General features: G+C 40.4%; 3 protein-coding genes across 6 annotated transcripts in view; all 3 read left to right on the top strand.

The window, feature by feature from the left end:
* The first annotated feature begins 32 nt into the window (after window positions 1-32).
* LOC310875246 (uncharacterized protein) lies at window positions 33-7,998 on the top strand. Its single transcript, XM_083788425.1, has 21 exons — window positions 33-170; window positions 254-356; window positions 478-596; window positions 695-756; window positions 857-985; window positions 1,118-1,213; window positions 1,595-1,720; window positions 1,821-1,949; window positions 2,054-2,088; window positions 2,219-2,253; window positions 2,381-3,277; window positions 3,419-3,521; window positions 3,660-3,781; window positions 3,882-3,952; window positions 4,030-4,152; window positions 4,487-4,582; window positions 4,840-4,968; window positions 5,938-6,066; window positions 6,201-6,235; window positions 6,324-6,364; window positions 6,548-7,998. Exons 1-21 carry the CDS (start codon window positions 53-55, stop codon window positions 6,553-6,555), a joined length of 2,706 nt encoding a protein of 901 aa, XP_083644551.1. The 5' UTR covers window positions 33-52; the 3' UTR covers window positions 6,556-7,998.
* Window positions 7,999-10,802: 2,804 nt separating this feature from the next.
* Window positions 10,803-18,196, top strand: LOC310875519 (ubiquitin carboxyl-terminal hydrolase 50-like). 3 transcript variants are annotated; one of them, XM_083788790.1, is made up of 12 exons: window positions 10,803-10,895; window positions 11,644-11,704; window positions 11,805-11,904; window positions 12,517-12,638; window positions 13,818-13,888; window positions 14,403-14,528; window positions 14,618-14,713; window positions 15,178-15,306; window positions 15,745-15,873; window positions 16,044-16,081; window positions 16,656-16,690; window positions 17,227-18,196. In XM_083788790.1, the coding sequence occupies exons 2-12, from the start codon at window positions 11,650-11,652 to the stop codon at window positions 17,865-17,867; spliced, it is 1,542 nt and encodes a 513-aa protein (XP_083644916.1). In that variant the 5' UTR covers window positions 10,803-10,895; window positions 11,644-11,649; the 3' UTR covers window positions 17,868-18,196. The 3 variants fall into 3 exon arrangements, with proteins under 3 accessions (XP_083644916.1, XP_083644917.1, XP_083644918.1); XM_083788791.1 differs by lacking the exon at window positions 10,803-10,895 and having other exon boundaries at window positions 11,599-11,704; window positions 17,239-18,196; XM_083788792.1 differs by lacking the exons at window positions 10,803-10,895; window positions 14,403-14,528; window positions 14,618-14,713 and having other exon boundaries at window positions 11,599-11,704.
* Window positions 18,197-19,480: 1,284 nt separating this feature from the next.
* The window catches only part of LOC310875267 (acetylcholine receptor subunit delta-like), a 14,049-nt gene continuing 8,464 nt past the window's right edge, over window positions 19,481-25,065 (top strand). The window contains exons 1-6 of one of the 2 annotated variants that reach the window (XM_083788448.1): window positions 19,481-19,610; window positions 19,643-19,864; window positions 21,007-21,152; window positions 22,408-22,452; window positions 22,648-22,757; window positions 24,873-25,028. In XM_083788448.1, coding sequence (XP_083644574.1) covers window positions 19,807-19,864; window positions 21,007-21,152; window positions 22,408-22,452; window positions 22,648-22,757; window positions 24,873-25,028 — 515 coding nt within the window. In that variant the 5' untranslated portion in view covers window positions 19,481-19,610; window positions 19,643-19,806. Of the gene's footprint in view, window positions 19,611-19,642; window positions 19,869-20,918; window positions 21,153-22,407; window positions 22,453-22,647; window positions 22,758-24,872; window positions 25,029-25,065 lie in introns of those variants that run through there. The other variant, XM_083788449.1, reaches the window with a different exon arrangement.

The following is a 25,065-nucleotide window of genomic DNA, read 5'->3' as shown; positions in this document are numbered from 1 at the left end:
CAACGACATTTGTAGAGAAAGGGATAGAAATGCAACAGAGGATGTCCAAAACATGAAAGGTTGGAAGAAAGAGGAAAAGAAAGTGGCTTCCAAGCAAACAACAGCAAAGTGTCCTCCGGAAACAAAATCTTCAAAGACAGGTTCACCTGCCAACTCTGGTGACTCTCCAGGTTAGCATCATGACATTAGTCAAATTGTCAAATTGTAACATCTGTGTTGGTACATTAATGTCTGACAAATGTCTGTCTCACAGCCCCCAAGTATTATGGTTTGGAAAGACAAGCAGCAACTTGTTCCTTAAACAGTGCACTCCAGATTCTCTTCATGAATAAAGACTTCAGAGAAGCTGTAGGAAGGTCTGTTATACTGTACTATTGGTGCAATGATAACTATACGTTCATTGTAATTGTTACTAAGTTACATGTGCAGACAAATATACCAGACAGCTTATGCCCAGTATGTTATGTCCTTTTATAGGGCCTGCAGTATACATCCCAAGACTAGGAATACTGATGCTCAACTTAATAAGCTGTTTGATGACTTAAAGAAAGATACAGCTGATTCAAATGCCCTGAAAATGAATTTGGGTGGTGCAGGTATGAGACATGAGACTGGTATTAGTAAATTACCTCTGAACACAACTAGACTGAAATAACAACATTATGTTTTACCATCCTACTTCCAAAATATATAGAGCGTACTGCTGCTAAGTATTTGGAAAAGATCCTGGACATGACAAGTCCTGAGGCATCACAGGTATACTGTACGCTTATGTTAATCACAGACATACTGTCTACACATGAGAAGTCTGCTTAAACTATCATGTATGCATTTACATGGACACTTGTCTCTTCAGATGTTTCGTGGACAGTTCAGACACAGGACCACATGTGGCACATGTCGCCACCATATTGATAAAGTCAATCCATTCTGGAATCTACCTCTTGTCATGGATACACAACGGCCTACTGAAGGCTATAGTGTGGTAATAATGACAATTATCTGTTTCAACAATTATTTTTGTGACATTTCTACATATCATTTAAAATAATAATATTAGCAGATTTCATGTCATGACTCATGAGTCATGAACCACTGATACTTACATTATTTTCAGTTGAGTGGAATTGAGTCATTTTTCAAGCGTTCCACATTACGTGGACATAACCAGATGTATTGTCATCGATGTCATGTCAGAGGTGATGCAACTACTGTAAGTTCCAAAGAAAAAAACAAACAAGCAAGCATTTCAATACATTTACATATAGAGACTATGTCATAAAAGGTGTATGGTCATAACATGTCTCATGTATTACAGTCTGATGACGATTAGATGGGTATTCATTATATAGAAAGTACCGATCCTTTTAAGAATGTACACACAGTCCTTTGACCTTATACACTTGTCAGTACTGTACTTGTAAACATGAACATTGTATTAAACCTATAAACCATAGTGCCAAGAGTTTTAGCTCCATGTACTTATACTACCACTACTACTAAACTACTAATCCTGACCTATTTATCTTCAACACCATTATGATAATCATAGCTTCTAATCTAACTATATTCTGTTATTCTATATGTCAACCAGCAAACTGAGATAATGGATCATCCAGAGATTCTGACACTGCTGCTCAAACGATCTGAGTATGAAGATTTTCGATTCGACCAAATAAACCACAGTGTGGATGCGCCTCTCGCCCTTCAAATAGCAGCGGTATGAGTCTACTTCCTCTTAACTGTTATTTTTAAACACTTGACATGTCTTCACATGTTTTACTTTAGTGTGATTTTCTGTGTTTTTGATAACTGATCAGGATCAGACATATGAACTACATGCAGTTGTAGAGCATTATGGGGGAGTGCAAAGTGGAGGTTACATTGCTACAGTCAAGTCCCAGGATGATGGCAAATGGTACAAGTTTCAGGACAGAACGGTAACACTGGTAAGAGAAAGTATATAACACCATATTACACACTGGTGTTTCTGTGCCATTGTGTCAGAATCATTGTCAGTAATTTCCTACACTGATTTTGTTTTCTTTGACAGGTGGATTCACAGCCATTTCGGGCATTCACAGAAAAGTAAACTTAATCTAATCATTTTAATATCCGTTTTGATCCTTTATTTTCAAAGTAGCTTCTTCAAACCCCTTTTTTATATAATTAATAAATAAATAATGATATACATGGGGTTTTTTTTCAACCGATACAGCAGCCCTCATCTCCTTATCTACCGGAAGGAGAAAAGTAAGTCCTTTATGCTTGGCGATATCTTTGTTTTATGCTACAAGGGTGAGAAAGCTTCTTTCTTTCATTGTAGTATTACTTAGTGTTTTTCCACATTTTTCATTTTAGTTTTGCTTCTATTTTCTAGAACATGGATCAGATACTTCAGTTCATGAAGTCAACCTAAAGTCCTCTTCCCAAGACCGTAGTAGCATTTGTAGAGAAAGGAATAGAAATGCACCAGCGGAGGGTAATGATAATGATGGACTTTATTCCACAGAAAGGCATAATGGTCCAGATAACAAATACACTGCAGACAGAGCAGTGTCCAGTGATCCATATCAAGAGGAGAGAGTCCCACAAAGGATAGGAAGTCATTTGTCAGGACAAAGTTTCCTCTGTAAGAGTCAGGACAGTCAGAACAGGGTTTCTAAAAGAGAACTTATTCAGGACCATGGACAGAGAGGGCATGAAAAAGCTGGAGAAGTCTGTCAGACGTTGCAACTTGATGACAAGAGAATTAGACAACAGTCAGTTTCAACACATGAGGATAATAAAGTTGCGAGAGCAGATAATTTCCTAGAGAAGGATGCTAACATTGACAAGCATAGGAAAGGAGGAGGGGATGAACATGTTCACACAGCACGGGGGGGAACTAGAGAGCGGGGGCAGAAAGAAGAGAGCTATGGTGGTGGACAGGCAGGAATGGCAGGAAAAGGAGGGCAGAAAGATCTGAGAGATGGAGGACAGGAGAGAGCATATATCAGTCAGTACCATGGTGGAGTAAAGGGAGATGGAGGACAGGAGAGACCATATGGCAGTCAGAACCATGGAGGAGTAAAGGGACAGGAGAGACCATATGAGAACCATGGACCACAGGAAAGACACTATGTCAGCCAGACACATGGAGGACAGGAGAGAGCATATGGCAGTCAGTACCATGAAGGAGTGAAGGGTACTGTCCAAAAGGAAGCATGTGACGGAAAGAAAGATGGTTCCAGGATATCAAGACTAAAGAACACATTTTCAGACTACTTTAGTCCAGGTAATCGACTTTAACCCACAGCATTGTTATTTTACGTATATGTGTACATGTATGCATGTACTGTATAATCATCTTCCCAGCATTGAAAGCCTAATATCTGATAATAACTGTCATGGTATGTGATATAATCGCCCCTTGCAGCCTGCAGATACAAAGGTTTACAGAATCAAGGATCAACATGTTACCTAAACAGCGTTCTCCAGATTCTGTTCATGACCAAAGACTTCAGAGAGGCTGTGGAAAGGTTTGGCACCACAGACCATATGCAGATTTCATGTGACTGGATTGATCATGTCTACCAATTTGCCCCTTTTGGTTTTGGTGAACAATAATTTATTTTGCAGCAGATTGCTCATGCCCAGTATATGGTTTCTTCCCATAGGCACTGCCGTGAAAATCCCAAGTCTGAGAACATTGATGCTCAACTTAATGGACTGTTTGAACACTTAAAGAGACATCAGTCTTCCACATGTGAAATCACACAGAAAATGGAAATTAAAGAAGGTGTGAGACACAATATTATATAAGCAAATAGTCTTGAAATACACGTGAATAAGCTAAAAAGCAATAATAAACATGTTATGTTTTACCACCCTACTTCCAGTGTATGTACAGCGTGATGCTGCTGAGTATTTGGAGAAGATCCTGAACATGACCAGTCCTGAGGCATCACAGGTACTGTAAGCTTCTAATGTTAATCAGACAGCTTCATTTACAGTATACATATTCATTGACTTGTACACTGTCTTCAGATGTTTCATGGACAGTTAAGACACAGGACCACATGCTGTACATGTCTCCACCAGACTGATGTAGTCGATCCATTCTGGAATCTGCCTCTTGCCATGGATACAGATAGTAAAGTCTATAATGTGGTAATGACAATTCTCAGATTTTGTTTATTTAAAAAGAATCACACCTGTGTGAACTGAGTGGTGCAACTCCTCTCCCCCCCCCCCCTCTCTCATTAGCAGGCTACAGTGCAGCACTAATACTATCTCTCTCTCTCTGTTTCTGGCAACAGCGCCCCTATACTGGCTCATTAACACATACATACCGTAGGTGAACACATAGGTGGACACGGACATTGCTGTTCCTTGGAGTGGTTGCACCACTCAAAAATATATTTTGTGCACTATGTATCATGTTATGAAACATGACGGTACCAGAGTTTCTTTCAGGGATCACTGATCCTCATTTATTTTTCAGATGGATGGTTTCATGCAATTTCTCGGAACTGCCCGTTTTAGTGGAGATAACCAGATGTATTGTGATAACTGTGATGCCAAAGAAGACGCAACTCTTGTAAGTTATCAACAAACACGTTTCTATTAAGTTCACATAGAGACTTTTGTTGTATCACTATTTGTATACTGTCATGGTATTTTACAGAAATCACATTAACTCTTTCTGACCTACAACGTTATTCTTGGTGTACAGTTTATATTGTTATATTGTTTGTAAAACAACTACTAATACTGCTACTGTTGTTATTTTATTATCATCACTGCTATCATCATGTGGGTTTTATTATGATTATATACTATATTTCAATCAACCAGGACTGTGAGATAAGTCATCCAGAGATTCTGACACTGCTGCTCAAGCGATTTGAGTTTGACTTCCATCTCATGGACTATATTAAAATCAATCGCTCTGTAGATGTGCCTACCATGCTGAATATATCAGAGGTATGTTTATATAAGATGCTCTATTAAGATATGTCAGATATTGCTGAAACCCATTTGTAAGATTTTATGTCAAAAATAATCTGCAGAATGCTATTTGTGCCTACATTAAAAATAAATACTGTATGCCAATATGAAATAAGCAATCACATAAATAAATACAGCAATATACAAAACATAGCCAATAAATTCTGAAATAGTCAGGTCAGGTGACTCTTTTTTATATTATTTTATGGCAACACTTTTTCATCTCATAATTATGCTCTTTATATATGTGTTTGTCAGTCAACAATATTCTTGCATGTGAGACTCAATGCTATTTTTATTTTATTTATTTCCAAAATATATTTATTGTCACTTTTAAAATGACATAAAACATGACAGAAAGACATTTGGAGCACAAAAAAGGTCATAGTTGGAATAGTATCAGCAATGAACATAATTAGTGTTTTTAATGACACTAGAGCGGTGCCTGTTGGAGCCTCTACAACGGTGCCCGTTGGGCACTGGCCTGGAATGCGTGCCCCACCCAGATATGTCTTTGTCCCTTTTTATGTCCATATATGGAGTTCTTTGTCAGGCATTCCCAAATATGGAGTCTATGCAGACGTCAGAATGACGGCAAGCTCCATATATGGACACTGGCCAGGGGCCCTGTCCAGAGCCCGGGCAGAGGCCTTTTTGGGGCGGTTCTGGACAACTGTGGGTCTGACCGACTCGACACCGGGCACTGCACTCCCTGTGGTGAGGTGGAACGCGTGTCGAATTTGAAGTCGGTGGGGAAAACGTTTCTTGAGTTACGCAGATTACAACAGTACACACACAGAGACCGACATGAGACTTTTATAGTTAGATGTGACTGATTTCAGTAGAGCAGGTTGCACTTTTTCATGAAGCTTTTGACAGCCATTCAGTTGAGGTCTACTCATTATTTGCCTTCAACATTTTTGTTTTCTTCTACCTTTTGATCAGAAACAGACATATGAACTGTATGGGGTTGTGAATCACGGTGGGTCTCTGAAGGGTGGCCATTACACTGCGACAATCAAGTCCCAGGATGACAGCAGATGGTATTATTTTAATGACGGCTTTGTCACAGAGGTAAGACAGATTTCGTCTGTACTTATATAAACCGTGTGTGTGTGTGTGTGTGTGTGTGTGTGTGTGTGTGTGTGTGTGTGTGTGTTTGGTTGCGTATTATTCATGAACTGAGCTTTTTATTTTTTTCTTAACAGGTGGATCCCCAGCCATTCCAGGGATCCATGGAAAAGTATGTTTCTATTTTACTTTTAAATTATTCAGTTTTTACTTGATTCACATTGTGTTTTGCTCATATTTTATACATGATTCTTCACTAGGTCCAGCAGTGCATATGTCCTGTTTTACAGGAAAAAGAAAGGTTGGTTCAGGAAAATTGTTTATCAAGTTTATTGATCCTCATCATAAGCAGGTCAACCGTTTTACTTTTAAGCCATGCAACTGATCCTTATTTCTGTTTTTCTTGACATTTCTAGGAGATACTCCTAGTCTTCAAGGCCATGAGGTCAGCCGAGAGCCTTTTTCTGCTTCTCATTATTGTGAGAAGAATGACGGCAAAAATGAGTTGGGGAACGCAACACGGGAGGGTGTCAAGAAGAAAATCATGGCAGACGGACATGTGTCCGGTATTGGAGGTATAGAGGAGAGTCTTAAAGTATTGACAACACAAGATGACCACCATAAGGGCCAGGATAGTCAGGAAAGGCGTTCTCATGGCGGTCCTAAAGACAGAGGACAGAGAGCACATCAAAATATAGGAGATGACCAGAAGTTGCAACGTGATGACAAAATGGGTTCTCGGGGAGGTCATCGAAGTAGTGGACAGAGAGTTCATAAAACGCCAAATAATGCCCAACATGCTTATCGGAACAACACAAGTTGTGGCTACGTTAAAGCTGAGAGGGTAGACGTGGTTGGAAAGGACAAAGAGCGAACCCTTATGGATGGAAATGGAGAAATAAATGGAGGAAAGGATGAACAGGAAGACAAGAGCTTTGATTGCAGACAGACAGCCATGGGGGAAAGGAGTGGACAGGGAAAGCGTGAAGATGTGGGAGATGATGGACAAAAGCAATGTAATGAGCACAATTCTAGAGCATTGGAGGTCAGGGAAGGAAATGTGGAACATGATAGTGTTGCCCTAGTAGAGGCAAAGCCAACCCAAGAGACTAAAGCAGCACCTGAAAGAATGCTAGATCATTCAGAGCAAATGGGGAGCGGTGTGTCTGAGCAGGATATTAGAAATGTCTCAGAAACCACCAGACAAAGTTGTCTTCCGAACTCAGGGAAAAGTAGCACGGCCAAGTTTGAATGTGAGAATCCAAACTCAAAATCTGATGATAACACAGGGTTAAAGAGGGATCCCTGTAAAAGAACAAGTGAAAGTTTAGCAGAGGTGTCAGAAGAAAGCACGGCAAACAATTCAGTACGAAAAAAGAAAAAAGGGACTGATTAGTTAAAATAAAGTGTTGACAGAAAGAGGAGAGCGTAGACACAAGACAAAAGGTGCAAATAGAGGCAGAAGGTGACAGGTTAAATAATTCAAATATTCTTTTTACTTAGCCAATATCATACAGCAGAAAGAACAGGAAATTATAATATACACCAGAGACAAGTTTTGTGTTGCTACTGTAGAAGTCCTGTATGTACTGTATCTAAGTTCTTCAGTTCCCACTGAATTACTGACACAATTGACATATCCTACTGGAGTATAGCCTCGGTCCCAGGCTTACTCGACTGGAATATGAAACCACCATCATTGGATAATTTGTAGACTGCTGACCGCCCCATGTGCCTTTTTTAATGAAAATGTTATCTAAGTTTTGATTTTACTTTATGAAAATGTTATGTGAGTTTTGATTTTATATTTTAGGTGACAGCTATATATACTTTGATTACAAGAAGACAACATGAATGTGCCACAGTGAGGTACAGTATAGGTGTATTTCAGCTTGTCAAGTAGACAAGTACGTTCATTGTGGCATTTATGGTCCCTTGAGGTTATTTAAAATACAAATATATTTGTATTATTTCTCAAAGAAGGTTTTTGATATAAGCAAACTGATCACATTGATCACATTCACATTATATTGATTTATCTGATTATTTTCAGTTTGTGGTACTAGTTTTGTGTAATTATTGTGTTCTACTTACTGTGTAAAGAAATACAAATAAATTAGTTGCAGCGTGAATGTGATTGCTGTTACATTTTTTACCATCACTGTGATGCTATTGGCATGCATTCATTGGTTCTTTGACGAAGACATTTTTACAAGGTATACAGTAGACTACAGTCCATATACATTTGGGCAGTTGCATGTTGGCACCATATAGGCTGCAGGCAAAACAATGAAAACAGTGACATCTACTGGCAAATCCCATTGACATGATTTGCAGGCTGTGACCACAGTCTATGGCTGTGACATACTGTAACAAACACCAGGAAAATCTGAGCACTTGTTTGAGCCAGACCCAAACCCCAGACCACACTGAATGTTAAGTTCCGTTTTTTTAGCTCAGAAAACCTTTAAAGAAAATAAGAAAAATTACAAAAACGTTTTTATGTCACAATCCCTTTAAGAGAAAAGTTTGACTGGTCAACCATGTCCACCTAGTGGTAGATCATGGAGGAAGGAGTCTTGTTTCAGCAGGTTAACTTTCTGTCTGAGTTCAAAAGCTAATACATTTTATTGCAAAGATGTTAAAACTACTACTACACACTTTTGTCTTTACATGGGTAATAAGGCATCAAGTAGTTTGTCTGCTGCTTACTGTTTTGAATCCATTACACATGGCAGAGGCTGGGGTCAGACCTAAAGGTATTGTTATCCAGCAACTGGCTAACAATAGGCCTACCTTAATACAGTATGTTCACACAATACTTTTGACGAATACTAGTAAATATGAGTTTTACACCACAAAATGCTTTTGAGAAAATGTAAAAATGGAAGATGTGCAAAAAGTATTATAGTGCCAGCCAGGAATGATTTAGATCCAGAAAAAACAATTATAATATAGCAACCACTTTCACTTTGACTAACCTTACAAATTTGATTACGTACACATCAGAAGCAACCAAATGATTTGGGTGGCCTATCATGAATAATAATGGACTACACAACTACAGTAGGCCTATATGCTCTGGTGTGGTTCAGACTTCAGAGTACAGACTCACAGACTCATGAATTAAATAAATGCATAGCCTATGTACTACTGTACATGGTGAGGCAGATGCTGGGAGTGGGACACAGAAGAGACAGAACTAAATTGTGCACTTCTTCTAGCAGGCCTATAGTTAGTAAATACAATAATCTTTGACCAAATAAAGACAATTATAATAATCTCAGATTTATATAGCTCTTTTTATTAAGTACCAAAAAATGTATTGCACTTGAGAGAAACTAAATGACACAAAACAGTTCAACGCCGGCCTGGCTGAAAATGACAACAGTTGCAATTTAGGTTCCCATTACTTTATCAGGATGTTCAGAATTGCTCATCAGCCTCTATCAATTTGATAGGCAGAGCCAGTTGAGCTGTGAGGGCCAGCTCAGCAGGCACACACAAACACATATAGAACCATACAGTCATGTCAGTCAAGCTCACATAACACCAGTACAGGCCCACAAAGGCAGCAAGGCCCACCAGGGTGAAGAGGCCGGACACAGCCTGGCACAAAACACTGCACCACAGTGCCCCTTGGTCTTCAGCATAGGCCGATAGCAGCATGGCCAGCAGCGCAAAGGCTACCAGCACCAGTGGAGAATACACACCCAGGATAGCGGCCACTCTGAGAACGTTAACATTTGTCTCAGGAAGAGCAGGTCCACTGGCTGGCTGACATAACAGTCCACCGGTATCTTGTTGCAGCAGGCAGAACTGAAAAGGACTGATGAAGGCCTCGTTGGAGACAATGAACAAACCACCATAAACTATGAGAGCCGTTAACATCTGGATGAGGAGGAGAAGCAGCAGCAATGTAACCCACCACTGTCTTCCTGCAGGCTTCATCACAATTGCCATGGCTGGAGCCTTCTGACTTCTGGTCTAGCAGGAGAAGAAAAACAGGGTAATTTCATTAGCAAATGGCTTATATTTTACCAGTGTCAGTCAGATATTTAAACTGGCGTTTTAACATGGAGTGAAAAATCGTTTTGTATAAATGATTGAGTATCTAATGTCTATTTTCTAATTTATTATCTTGTAGCCGGGCATATATAATTATTTAGCCAATTGATGTTCAAGTCCTGTGCTGTGAAGAAATAGCCTTGGTTCAGATAACAAACAGAATAGGAAGGCTAGTCAAGGTTGTTCATTAACTTGAAGAAAGTAGCCTTGCAGAAACTGCATTTCAATGTTCAGTAACTTTTGAAGTCATCTGGTGACTCGTGATCGTAAGACCTAAAATAATTTAAACCAAAATAATGTTTCTATTGCGTTTTTACTTTGTCTGTCTTGCAAGTTAGGCCTACAAGTTAATTGTTTCAAATCCAAACTTTAAGCCAGCCAAGTAGCAATAAACACCCACCACCATTGTATTGTATCCCACGTCGTTACTGTTGTTTAAACCAGGCTGTATGCTTCGGCGCGCGACGCCATCATACGACTATCAGGCAATTTGGGGTTCCTTTGTTTCTACGTATATTATACGTAGGCTATAATTAAATTAAAATGCACTGGGTATGCCGAACGAAGCATGATGGTTTTGACGAAATCTCGGTTTGACAGTAACCTCGCCTCAGCCCTCACCAGGCGTTCCACTGTGACAGTTAAATCTAGGGGGCGGGGTCAGGGCCGGGCTAGGAAAGGAAAGTTGAGGAACCAGTCAACCGTGCAGAGGAAGATGTGGGGCTATTTCCTGGGATTTTGAGCCGATTGATACATACATTTACGTGAGTTTTTAAATCTATGAACGAAGTAGCCCAGCACTACTACTATCTTGCTGCTTATTTGCCGTGAAAGCATTGCTAGGGTGAAATAGAAACCATTCGTGCTTTACAGGAATATGAGTATGACATCAAAACATAAAGGAAGAGACGATCTTTAGGCTTCATGAATCATCATTATTCATAAAAGTGAACGTAGCCCTAAACTAGATTTAGACTCTTACAAATACTGAAATTCACCTACAGTATGAGAGTCTAAAAGCCCCAAAGCCCAAACATGATTTGACATGAGTCAGTCGGTACTTTTAGTGGTATTAACAGGAAGTGGACTATAGCGCCACCAAAACATTGGCACCCGTATGCTACCCACACTAGGGGAAACTTTGTTGTAGAGAGGCTATGCGAGAAATGCGACTATGCAAGAAGGACACCTGCTGAGTGGCAAAAAAACACACTTTCATACATCCACATGTGACGTCGGAGTGGGTACTAGCCTAGGGAAATGTGGGCACCATGGTAGCCTACTCTGGGCCCCAAAACAGAATGAGTACTGGGATGTGGGCACCTCCGAAGAGAGTGGGCACTAGGGGAATCTGGCCACCAAAACAGGAGTTTAGGTACTTTCCACAGAAAGCGTTTCACACGATCAGTACATCATAATACAAATACTAATCTTTATTGTCACATTAGGTTTACAGATGTAATTGGTTGCTTGCTGGGAAGAGAATGCACTTAACCACATTGTTATTGACAGGTCAATATGAACAATAAGCAAATAGAATTCTCAAGAAAACTTGACGGCATTCCAGTTTCAGGTACAATTGCACTGTTTGGAGGCATAATATATTCATTGATTAAACCCCACTTTTCCATGCTGAATTTGGCACTACAGTCGTGTTCTATAATCTCTTTTAGACTACCATGGCTTGGAAAACCAGGGTGCTACATGCTACTTAAACAGTGTTCTTCAGGTGCTCTTCATGACCAGGGACTTCAGGGAGGATATGAAATCAAGGTATCATTTTGCATATATCCTATTACAACTGGTTCAGGTAAAGTTTGCTTGGCCTAATACAACGAAACACTAGCCCTACAAGCAGAACCCAATGCTACTGAAGTTTCTGACATTTTTTAGACACAGATAGCATGGGGTCCTATTCCACCTCCACCCTGCCACCGGGTACGCACACATAAATAAACGTAAACACCTCGGATACGTCCTTCTGAATTTGTGAACTATAAGTACCTATAAATACCGCTGCGAATATCTCCTGTTTGACCGATTTGGTCGCTTTGATTCTTCTCTTCCTTCCTTATTTATTGACACTAACTCAAACAAAAAGAAGCCGTCAAACGGCGCAGACACGACGTTAACGACGATATTTATGTCCACGTTCTATCATTTCAATACGAAAATATAGATACGTACAGGGACCCTACGCAAATTTCAGAAAAGCTTTACGGAGGGTTCAGAGAGGGGCTAACGAAACACCTAGTACAGGTAATTGCTTACAGGTGGGTAGGCTACATGCATCAATCTGCATAGCAAGCATAGTGCATATAGTTTGTGATCACTTTATGATCACATGGTGTAAACATGACTCCTTTTATGTCTTTACTGCCACAGGGTCAGAGATAGTGGTCAAGACTCGGCAAACATTGATCCGCATCTGGGAAGATTGTTTGCTGATTTGGAGAGACATACAGCCAACACATGTAATATCACAAAACATTTGGGGATTACAAAAGGTACGTTTTCATGTGACAATGTGTTCATTTCTGTGTATGTCATATGATAGAGATGTGCAATTTACGTCTCTGCAATTTGTTGATTTCCTTTCATTCATGGAGAAGTTTCTAAATTACATTCTCAAAGAATACAGGATGACTGTACTGTATGTGTCTTTGTCTAAAGCAATTTGTTTGATCATTTACGTGCATAATGGTATCTATGATTAAATTATTTTTGAGTGATGGAGCTCTCTCTCTCACTTGAATTTAGAATGTGCCCATGCACTGCCCACAGTCTTTCACTCATTCATCAAATTATTCTTTATAATGACCATTATAGCAGTAGTTGGTGAGGTAATAATTACCTATGGACACATACTGTAGGTCTGTCTGTCTGTTATGTAGCATCTAGTGTTTTAGGAACCATTTTGATTCCAGTTGCAAAATGCATCTGCTGTAAATGTACACTGACCGCTAACCATGTGTAGCAGAGTGGCTCGGAGCCTATGCCTGATGGCCTCAAAAGTCTAATATCCCCCCCGGTCCATAGGGATATCCCTTTGGTCTAGTGGTTAAGATGTTGGACTTTCACATGGGAGACCCGAGTTTAAATCCCAGACGTTACACATGCACCTCATCATTGTTCATATTATGATCAGAAATGGGTCCTATTATGTGAAAGAGAATGGGCCTAGTTCTCCCTGGAAATAGTGCCCAGTTCTCTGTGCCTATTATTCTGCCCATGCAGTTCTCAGTGCCTATTATTCTGCCCATGCAGTTCTCAGGTTAACTTCTGAAAACATTGCTTTTATATATTGTACAGTATACATACATATCCTTTTCAAATGCAAACCACATAGGCCCAAACGTTGTTTTTTTTCTTCTTCTGACGCTCTGGTATTACATTATTTTGGACAATTTAAGACTGTGTAGACCACCTCCCTTTTTATCTTATTTGATCAAGCACCTGTCAAAATGTTTGGATGTGCGTGCACTGCAAAACCAAACAATCTTTCTCTTATGTTCCTGTACACAATACAAGACTTATGCCCAATTTATGGCCCACTCCCTGTATGACCGTGTTGCAGACCACAAGTAAAAGATATACAGTATAAGTGACACATTGTGAGCATTGTAGGTCTGTGACCCCATCGTATGATGATGCATAATCTTGGCTTTACTCACCTCCACTTCCAGTACACGAACAACGGGACTCTGCAGAGTATCTTGAGAAGATCCTAAGTCTGACCAGCCCTGATGCGTCCAAGGTAAGTAGTAATAAAAGGTCAGAATGTGAAAATATGAGAATTCTGTTAGTTATTTCGAAGCAGTACTATGAGTCTCCCTATCGCATACGGATTAATTAGCAATTCTTCAGTTTCTTCAAATATCCTCTTTGAGATGGGCACACATCTCTGCACCTGGGCAGCTGGCGATTGCAGTATAGGCCCAGTCCCATTTGAAAAGAAAATATGGCATATGTTTTGAAGCAGACAATATGAACTATATTGTTATAAGCTTCTAGCTTCAGCCTACACCTTTTTGGGCCACTCAAGTGTCTGTATAATGTATTATGTATTGTTATACATGTGAAAGGTTCGAAATAAACTAAACTAAATATTTGAGATTCCGTATTATATTTTCATATTCAGTTCATTGAATTTTAGAATATCGGGTGGCACAGGGGTAAGGTACCTATGCTTGTCACTGTCAGGGGAGCCGGTAGGGTACAACATCAGACAGAGGCTATACTGAGCTTTACTTGTTTATCTTTGTTTTGAGATATTTAATGGACGTCTGAGACACAGGACCACATGCTCTCACTGTTGGAAGCAGACTGATGTGGATGGACTGTTTTGGAATCTGCCACTCTCGATGGAATATTCCCATACTCAACCCTACAGCGTGGTGCAGTAACTCATTAGCAATTTCATTGTGTAATTTCTTCAGAGGTAAACAGGGCACATGAAGCATAAGCAACTCTCTTCTGTTTTCAGAGCGATGGCTTTAAGGCATTCTTTATGGCATCGGAACTAGACAGCGATAACAAGATGTACTGTGAGACGTGCACAACAAAGACGCGTGCAACTATTGTGAGTATTCTGTATGGAAGTCCAATTTAAGTCTGAAGTCAAGAGATGTCAGAATTCAGAAACGGTTCTAGTTAAGGTTGTACTTGAAACATTTGCCAATGACATTTTACAAGACATAGGACAATGATTGAACAATAACATTTTGCAAGACATAGGACAATGATTGAACAATAACATTTTACAAGACATAGGACAATGATTGAACAATAACATTTCGCAAGACATAGGACAATCGCAAAACAATTACATTTGACAAGACATAGGACAATCACAGAACATTTACATTTTACAATAAACCGTAGGACAATCTCAGAACAATATAACAATTTACCAGACCAACAACTGTGTGCAAATGACAATGTGCAAACATCAGCCTTCAATATCCTTCAATCTGTGTTTCTAATCTGTACAAACATTCAGTATATTTTGTGCTTCTATCTATATCACTATCTTATATAAACAAGGAGAGCCAGCTAACACAGGATCCTGAAGTTCTGATCCTGCTGCTCAAGAGGTTTGAGTTTGACTGTGGACAGATGTGCTATGTCAAACTCCACTGTTGCGTGGATGTGCCTCAGACATTACAGACAGAGGTATTTCAACATATTTATGTACTCTTCCTTTCACGTTTGCCGTATTCATTTAAAGGAATTTATCTCCATATTTCAGTCCTCACTAATTCTACCATTATGTCTCAGAGGTGAACTGTACCTACCAATGAGATCAGGGATTTCTAACTTGATTCCAATGGTGCTCTTAATGATGCAACAACCGTGGCTACCATTACAGCGTGCTAATGTTCCAGAAAGGCTGTTGTTTCTTTTAAATCGAAAATCCATGTTGATGTTGTTGTTGTCAGATTACGGTATTTGCCAAAGCTATCGACAATTCAACTCTGAGACACAGAGTTGACAGAAATGGTGCCATTTCATAGTGAAGAGTTGGATTATAGAGAATGCCGAAATATAGAGATACTATTAAAAAAATGTGTTCCTTTAATTTCTTCTATTTTGGTTTATCTCTTTAATCAGAATAGCAGATATGACTTCTATGCGTCTGTGGATCATTTTGGAAGTATAAAAGGAGGACACTACACTGCAACAGTTATTTCTTATGAAACCGGCGAATGGTATCGCTTTAATGACACCTATGTTAGAAAGGTGAGCAAAATGTTTTGGTTTTTTTTCTTTCACTTGCATGCCATATATTGAAGAGGAGCACCAGTACAGAATACTCCGAGACGGCTGCTCTGCATGATCATGTAATCATTGTGCACGGCAGAATTTCTTAGAATAATAAAGTGACACTAGTTTTCATTTCACATTGACAGATCATGCCACCATTTGGGCCATGTGACACTGCTGTTAGGTAAGCATATTTTGTGCACGGGAATGCTAGTACTATGCACACCAAAGTCCTTGTAGTGGTGCCAGGACCAGTAAATTGATTTAGCTGAGGCTTCTGCCAACACTCCCTTTTGGTCAACAATAAAAACTGAATACATTGTATAAGGTGTGTTTATTTTAAATGACCAATAAACTTTAAACTTGACCCCTATATTACCACAACTGATTAGTAGTCTTCAAGGGAGAAGAAGGCCTTCTTGTAAAGAGAATGCCTTCTTCAGGGAGAAACGTTGGTTTCTTTACTCTGCGTCCTATATATAAAGTATTGCCACTTTGGCTACCACCTTCTTGCCCCTTGAAGACTACTATTCAGGTAAGCATATTTTCCCAGAGAGCTTTCCCTGATCGGCAAATGTCATGATTGTAGTGACCTGCTTCACATTCGTGCCAGGTAGTTGCTGAGTGCAGCTAGCTAGCTACGCTACAGTGTTGAACCTGTCCACCGGCATTGTTGAAGTGTGTCTCCAGTAGATATGGCTGTTGAAGCTGCCATTTTCATATTTTTCTTCATCGTTCTTATCTCCTCCACTAATCAGGTCCAAGAATGCGTATCTGCTCTTCTACAGGAAAGGTAAGATAATATTCACTACAGTCATTTATTAGTTTAACTGCCACAAAGCATGTAATTGAAAACTACCGTAAGTTAAATCTACCTTAACTAGGTGTGCCCTAGTTTTGTTCTGCTTTTAACTGTGTTCTTGTACTGTTTTTAACCTGTACGGCGACCTTGAGTGCCCTGTAAGGCGCCTTATAAATAAAATGTATTATTATCATTATTATTAATGAGGCGCCTCTGTTTTTCTGCACTTTTTGTATGTAGGTAGAGCTATCACCACTGTGCTCTGTCCACATCATTGCCGATTTCTCCACTAGAGGGGGATGTTTAGTTAATAACTACAGTTGTGAGCACATCAGTATATCAGTAATGGTGGATTCAAATCTCAATAAAGCATTGGTTTGACATGCTGTATCAATGATGTGCAATGTTCAATGTGAATATTGTTGCTGTTGGGGAGAAACCACCTAACTTAAAATTTTAGGTTTAATTTCTTTTATTTTTATCAATCACCCTTTACGTCTGCTGTTATATTTGCTTTCTCTTCACAGTGACCTCAACAGATTCTCAAGTAAAATATGAAGCGAATCTGCAACTCCGAAAGCCTGGGCAAAAGTGTGAGAAATCACGGTGGGACAATGATATGGAGATGAAGACACAGCCGGAGGCGAGTGCTGATAGAAAGATGAACAAACCGCAGAATCCGCTTGGATTTGACGTGCTGCCTGGAGACATGTTTTCTCACTTATTTCAGGAAAGATGTGATGTAGCTTATTGGCAAAACATAGGCAGTTCTCAGTTAACCAATGAGGACCACCTGGATAACGTTAAAAAAGCAGTGAAGCAGACCATGACTAGAATGGATAATGATGTAAAACTGGCAATGACGGTTTACCCTGCAGAGGGAGGAAATGACAAAGAAATCAACACCAGAGAACATCAAAAGGTTTATACACATTCATGTCATACCTCTCCCAGTGGCACGTCTCCACTTTCACAATTGTTCACACAAACACAGAGTCTCGTTACAGAGACAATACCCTTGGGCAGTTCACCCATGTCATTTAAGAAGTCAAATGATTTTGTCATAAACAAAGGCTATGTTCCTTATGCATTGAGCCCCTCTAAAAATGCCAGGAGTAACAAGTCTTCAACTTTGCAAGGAGGAAAGAAAAAACCACCATGGAAGTAGTATATTAGGTGCTTATAGTGGAGATTGACTAAAGCATCACTTGAAAATACCATTATTATCCATAAACCTATAATTATCTCAAAGAGGGTGACCGAAAGAGAAAGATAGTGAATGGAGGCTGCTACTGTATTGCTGAGTAAAGCGAGCTAATTGAGGCAGATAGGAGCTTTGTTTTTTGGGCTGGAATGTTCCAATGTCAACCCAGCATTCCGCAAAGAGTCAAAAGCACACTTGAACACAATCACAAGAATATGAAAATTGTAGACTGGAAAGTATTCAATCTAGAAAATTGTAGTATGCAACAAGAATAAAGCATATGATCTATTCTATTCATTTTCAGAATGTTTCTCGTTGTTTTGCGATACTGAGTCTATTTGAGACGGTACTCGTGAAATGCTGGGCTTCCAACACGTGGGTATAATGAGCTGAAATAACACGAGTAGCAATTGAAGGTGATTCGTCTTTGAGCTCTTCTTCCTCCACAAACACTTCCTGGCCTTTGCCCTCTTTCCGACATGACCCCATGGGCCTATTGCAGCAGTCCCACATCCAGAATAGACACTCGGGTGGGCGTTTAAACACACACCCCTGTAGTTATAAAGCATGTGTGGATCAATGAAGCACATTTTTATAGTACAGGATTTACAGTCTAAAACCTACATTATTTTAACGTTTATTTCCATGTAAAATGGAAGTTATAATATGTGTAAGCTTTGTTAATCATACGTTAGCCCTGTTAGTCAGCTAGCCATATAAGAGGGTCTATACTACAGTATATAGGCTGAGGGGCCCACATATTTGAGCATTAAGCTACAATACACATTTAGTAAATTGTCGATGCGTCTCCCTCGAGGGGCTTCTGGTAGTCGAGTATCCCTGGGCACTGGCCAATAATCATTAAACAATGAATTCTGGGTGCCTGCCATGCACTGGCAGAAACACAGGTTGAAATCCGAAACACATACTTAATCGTAGTAATAATAATTGTAATACTCAATACGCGTCTCTCTCTATGGCCGGCCGCACGGTTTACCAAAGCCTCGCAATATATTCATTCTACGAGAAACCGACCAATTCCTCTCCGAGGATCTTGGGTTGATGTGAAACTAAATGAGCAATGGCAGGTGCAGTGCCTTGCTCAAGAGCACATCTACAGGGGGGGTGCCTATCCTACCAGGACCTTTTATACAGCTGTTTTTCTATCCTACCAGGACCTAAACTGTATAATTAGTACTGCGGGTTTATAAATAATAAATCCTTTGTAATACATTTGTTGGTTGTCTGATGCACATTTAATCATATTCATTATATCTTCATAAAATGTGCTATGGAAATAACCCAGAATGTTATTGCGTTGTAGCATTTTATTCAGATATTGGTAGCATTCAATGATGTAACAACCTGTATAGAGATTTAAGGTGTGGTGCTGTTGTCTTGCAGTTGCCATGCAGGCTTTACATTTCAAAGTGCACCACATCCTCTCCACAGCTAAATTACTTCTGAATTGGGAAGTTCTAGGCCCGTGGAGGAAATTGCATAATTTCATAATTTCTTCTAAATGTGAATTAGCAAAAGTAGGCTATAAAGTCCTTTTAAATCCAAATAACAAAATAAAGTACAACTAGCCAAATATTCTTAAAACATACAGTTAAAAAAAATTGTTTCTAGTTTCTTTTCATTGTTATTTCTCATTGGATGAAGTGAAAGAATAGTTAGTATAGGCATCATTACAGCACTGACTTAGTCGGACGATTTCGATAGCAATAGGTCCCCAGTGTCGGTGATTGTTTGCACCTGTTGAAATAATGGCTGGTTTATTTCAAAGGGGGTGGCTGTCGCTGCACCTGCGGCTGTCAGTCACACGGCATCAAGGTTGTTGAGGACTTTGGAGGGAAACGCTGCCCACAACTAAACAATTCTTTGCCGCATCAAGATAAGAATGAACTTTACAACTGTTGTTCCAGTCACAGTGTTCCTGCTCGTTCTCCTGTCATCTGGTATGTCTTAAGTTACTATACTTACTGTATGTTGCAGAGACTGCTTTTTTTCTTCTTCTTCTTAGCCCCTTTGTTTTTTTTAACACATTTGTTATTTTAATTAGGTTGTGTTTTGTTTAGTAGGAAATACTTTCGTATAAATGTGATGTATTATTTTCATTATTATTATTAAGTTTATGTAGGAGTGACTTTTATGCTTTGTTACGCTGTTGAGCAAAATTATGTGGCTAAAATAAATATGCCCCTCGTCCTCGATACAATTCCTTGTTATCAATTTATTCAAAAATTGGAAATTCAAAATGATGGTAATTGAATAGGATTATAGAAAAACAATGTCTGCTCCAAACGTATCATCTAACTTTACTGTGAACATCAGGCAAGAACTCAGTAAGACTAAAGTCATCATGTTGACTATCTAAACTGCATGGCATTTATTTGTGTGGACACAGTATGTGTCCATTAGAAATTATTTTGGCCCTCAAAAAAGTAGCTTACAACAGCTGTCAGCAGGGACCATGCTATTCCAAAATTTCCACAAATTCACTCCTATTCAGGCATGTGTGTTTTACATTTGGAATGACTATGTGTTGCATTGCGAATTTGCGACCGAAGGTCACAGTTAACTATGGAATCGTGCATTTCCCGTCAGTGTGTTGGTTGGTCGGGGTGAGGTCATGTGACATCAGGCATGGAGCACGTGACATCATCAGGGATGGAGATCCCTGATGTCATCAATATTGGCCTGCAACTCTATATCTGACCTCAAACCCTTAGATCTCTATGGCGCTGACCTGTTTTGACATTCCATATGTTGATATCCATCCATCCTTCCCCTTCGATGTCTCCCTTTTGACTGATACCCATCCATTTAAACTCTAGACGGACCTGCCCCAAAGTTATTAGTGCAGCCACGCCCGGCAGCCGGCGAAAACAGTTCTCAACAGGCCCGGAAATTAAGATCTTACCCCCCATACCAAAGCGCCAGCGCTCGCCCAGCAGTCTGATGTTACCCAGGCAGATATGTTGATCTGACCCCCCCATTCCAAAGCGCCAGCGCTCGCCCAGCAGTCTGCTGTCACCCAGGCGGATGCGTGCACGCCCTCAGGCGTGTGTGTGTGTGTGTGTGTGTGGTGGGTTTCTAGAGAGCTGGGGCAGGAACGAGGAGGAGCGTCTGATCAACTACCTGTTCAAAGAGCGACGCTACAACAGAGAGTTACGGCCCGCCGAGAATCAAGGAGAACCTGTAGATGTGTACCTCGCTCTCACTCTCTCCAATCTCATCTCACTGGTATGCTGTGTGTGAAACTGTGCCTCACCAGGCTTTCCACCACCTCGGAGGAAAGCCTGGTCTCTGTCTCAAAAGTCTGTATGATCCTGTCGGGAGCGGATGATATCATTACGTCATGTTGTAGTATTGTTTTGTAGTCGACAGGCAGGAACAACAGGCGGCGGCAACTTCCTTTTCCCTCTCAATAAAATCTTGTAGCCTGTAGCTTTTATTGAGTGTCTTTCTCAGGGACATCTCAGAGAAAGACCCGGGACATTCTGTTTTACAGGCGGATTCTCTACCCATTCAGCTGTGTGTGTGTGTGTGTCATTGTGTGTTTGGAATGATAATCGTGTAGGATTAACATTGCACAATTACTCTATTTTTAGCCCAGGAGGCACAAAATATAGGAGGGCATGTCACATGACAAAAACAGCATGAGATGGTGTTTTAAACTAACAAAGCCATAATGTAGTATTCAATTCTAAGCAACATTAACAAACCAATTCATCTTAAGTGCTTGGTCAAATCTACATGGGTATCTCGCCCACCTACACCAACCCAATGCTCTTGTCTCTAAACTTTTAAAGAGGGTGACATTTTTGAACTCACCACACTAAGGTCCCACATCTATTTTTGTCAAGTGCCTTACATACTACTGGGAACAAGTGTTTATAATTAAACAGATATTTATAGTCACACACTGTCACATGCCATGATTCCACTGTGATTATATCATTGCATCAATGCATTGTTTTTACACTAAATCATCAACAGTGACATCCTGCCGTTTTCTAAGTCAACCTTCCTGGCCATATTTGACCACCATCCAACCATCCATCAGTCTTTTGGAGAATAAAAACTGAGGAATGCTACTGAAAGTCTGTGTCTGGACAGAATGACAATTTAAAGAGAAACAGCTCCAATAGAGATAGCTGTATTATTGCAAGGAAGATGGAGAAGTAAATTGGATTGTACCTACCAGCAGCTGTGATTACAGTACTTGCCACAGGGATAGCATTTAAGACAACTTGAACTGTTATTCCCCAGAGTTTGTGTCGAAGTGTCCTTGAGCAAGACGCTGGACCCCTAATTGCTCCCGATGAGCAGGTTGATGCCTTGTATGGTTTCCTCTGCCATCGGTGGATGAATGTGTGTGTGAATGGGTGAATGTAATGCTACAATCTATGTAAAGCGACCTTGGATAAAGGCGATATATATAAATTTACCATAACATAGGCATTGCCTTGCTTTTATTTTTCTCTTCCTCTCCTAGAAAGAGGTTGATGAGACACTTCTCACCAATGTCTGGATTGAACATGTAAGTCAATCAGAACCTTTATGGGATCATGGGAATCAGGTTTTCCTGTCCATCATTGTAATCCTGCTTTTTTGTGTGTGTGTGTGTGTGTGTGTGTGTGTGTGTGTGTGTGTGTGTGTGTGTGTGTGTGTGTGTGTGTGTGTGTGTGTGTGTGTGCGTGTGCGTGTGTGTGTGTGCGTACGTGTGTTTTGACAGATTTGGAATGACTACAGGTTGACGTGGAATGTGTCAGAGTTTGATGACATAAGCATCCTTCGGCTCCCGCCCCAAATGGTGTGGCTGCCGGACATTGTTCTGGAGAACAAGTGAGATTCATTCTCATCATCATTTCTCTTTCAACAAACATAAATGATTTTAATCTGCACTACTGGGGCCGAATTACAGCTTCCAAACAGGGGCTTGAAGGACCACTTCACCACTTTTCAACCTATCTTCATATAATAGGTCCTCACTAATAATCATGATAAAATGGCATGATTTTTTTCTACTCAGTCTGTGTCTCATAGGAGGGCTGTGGGCAGTTCAGAAACCCTCTTCCATTTTCGCATTGCAACTTTTCAGGACTAGAAAGCCTGCAGTTTTTATTAGCTTGTATTCCCCATCGATGATGTCACTGGAAGACGGTTTCTGAACTGCCCACAGCCCTCCTATGAGACACAGACCGAGTAGAAAAGAATTGCGCCATTTTTTTCAAGATTATCAGTGAGGACCTATTATATGAAGATAGTGGTGAAGTGGTCCTTTAATGCAGCAGGACAAAGGCCCACAAAGGCTACTGTACTGCAACTTTCATACCGGTACTCTACCTGGCAGGTTAAAACAAACGCCACCATAATTAGCATTTGAATGCCTGCACCCTGACTATGTGACAAAACGGTGCTAATTTGTGTTCCTATTTTCTTCATGGGTGCTCAAGCACCCACATAGTCGGCGCCGCTGCACGCGCGTGTCAAACTATTTGACCTGTGAGAAGTCTAAGAATAACTACTGGAATTTGAAGTGCAGCCCTTCCTCTGCAATGTTTCTTCAAACGTTTTAGCATACAGTACCAGAGGGTTTAAGGCGAGGTCGCACTGACCTCTGGGAATGCCCATATATGGACCTTTTTTATTTTTATTATCGAAGTTTTTGGTCCGGATAGTGCGTAAAATGTGTGCTAATTAGTAAGGCCAGGCGGGGCCTTGGGCCAGCCCAGTTAGGGCCCAGGTAGGGCCGGGCCTTCATTTTCGGGCCTATTGAGAACTCTAGTTTTTGCCGGATGCCTGGTGTGGCTGCGCTAATGGCTTGGGGCGGGCTGCGGGACCTTCTAGAGTTTGAATGGACAGGTATCAGTCAAAAGGGAGACATCGAAGAGGAAGGACGGGTGGGGGCGGATCAACATATGGAATGTCAGAACAGGTCAGCTCCATATATGGCGATGTTAGGGTTTGATGAGGTCATATCAACAAGGTGTCCATGAGGCCATTATGTGGAGTTGCTGGCCAGCTATCCATATATGCAGATAGGTATGGCTATCCAGGGTTTGATGAGGTCAGTGTCGTGATCTTCATATATGGAGACAGCCATATATGAAGCGTGTCACGAGGCGTGGCACACTGGTTTGTGTGTGGGGGGGGGGGGGTCACAACAAGAAGCAGGTCGGACTCGGGAGTGGATTATTGTCGGTATCAGACGGTAACATGCAGGAGTCTATCCCCGTTACAATGCGCTATAGAGTCTAGCGCATATAGGGATAGACCCCCGGCTAGACCCCTGGGAGATGGATTGCTGAGGTGGAGCGCCACACCTACAGCTCCCACAAGGTTATAATAGTTAACTAAAACTAACTAAAAAAACGAAAACTAGAATTTAAAAAACATTTTAGTTAACTGAAACTAATAGAAACTAAAAATAAATTAAAAAACGATAACTAAACTGAAACTGTATTGTGTGTCCTCAAAACTAACTGAAATTATAGACAAAATACCCTTAGTTTTAGTTTTTATCAATACTTATAGGCCTTTCGGATATTTATAATATAATCCTATTAAATTATTTCGATTCATTTCCTCATTTCTCCAACAAGTTTTGGAAAAAACTAAAACTAAACTAACTAAACTAAAACTAAGCTTTTTCACCAAAATGAAAACTAAATATTAGAAAAAAATATGTCAAAACTAAATAAACTATAATGAAAAAACCAAAACTATTATAACCTTGGCTCCCAGTACTTCCCGCACGACTTGCCGCACCCAAGCCGTGCTGCTCATACGCTGAGTTGGCGGTGCCCGGGATCGAGCCCGTCAACCTGTGGTCCAAAGGCGAGAGCTCTACCGACGGACACTAAAAGGCAACAACCTCTTTTCATTTAGGTTTACGTTACGTTTTGTTTTTGGCCCTATAGTTCACATTGTTTTTTTACAACTAATGGTGTGTTTCAGTAATGATGCCCAGTTCCAAGTGGCTTACTTCTGCAATGTGCTGGTTGACTCCACTGGCCGGGTGTCCTGGCTGCCTCCGGCCATCTTCAGGTCATCCTGTTCCATCAATGTCAACTTCTTCCCCTTTGACTGGCAGAACTGCACCCTCAAATTCACGTAAGACCCAATGGTTGAAAGTTAATATTGTCACAAA

The sequence above is a fragment of the Protomyctophum parallelum genome (genome assembly GCF_964188405.1).
Source record: "Protomyctophum parallelum genome assembly, chromosome: 18".
NCBI lineage: Eukaryota > Metazoa > Chordata > Actinopteri > Myctophiformes > Myctophidae > Protomyctophum > Protomyctophum parallelum.
This window is presented reverse-complemented; position numbering and strand designations above follow the sequence as displayed.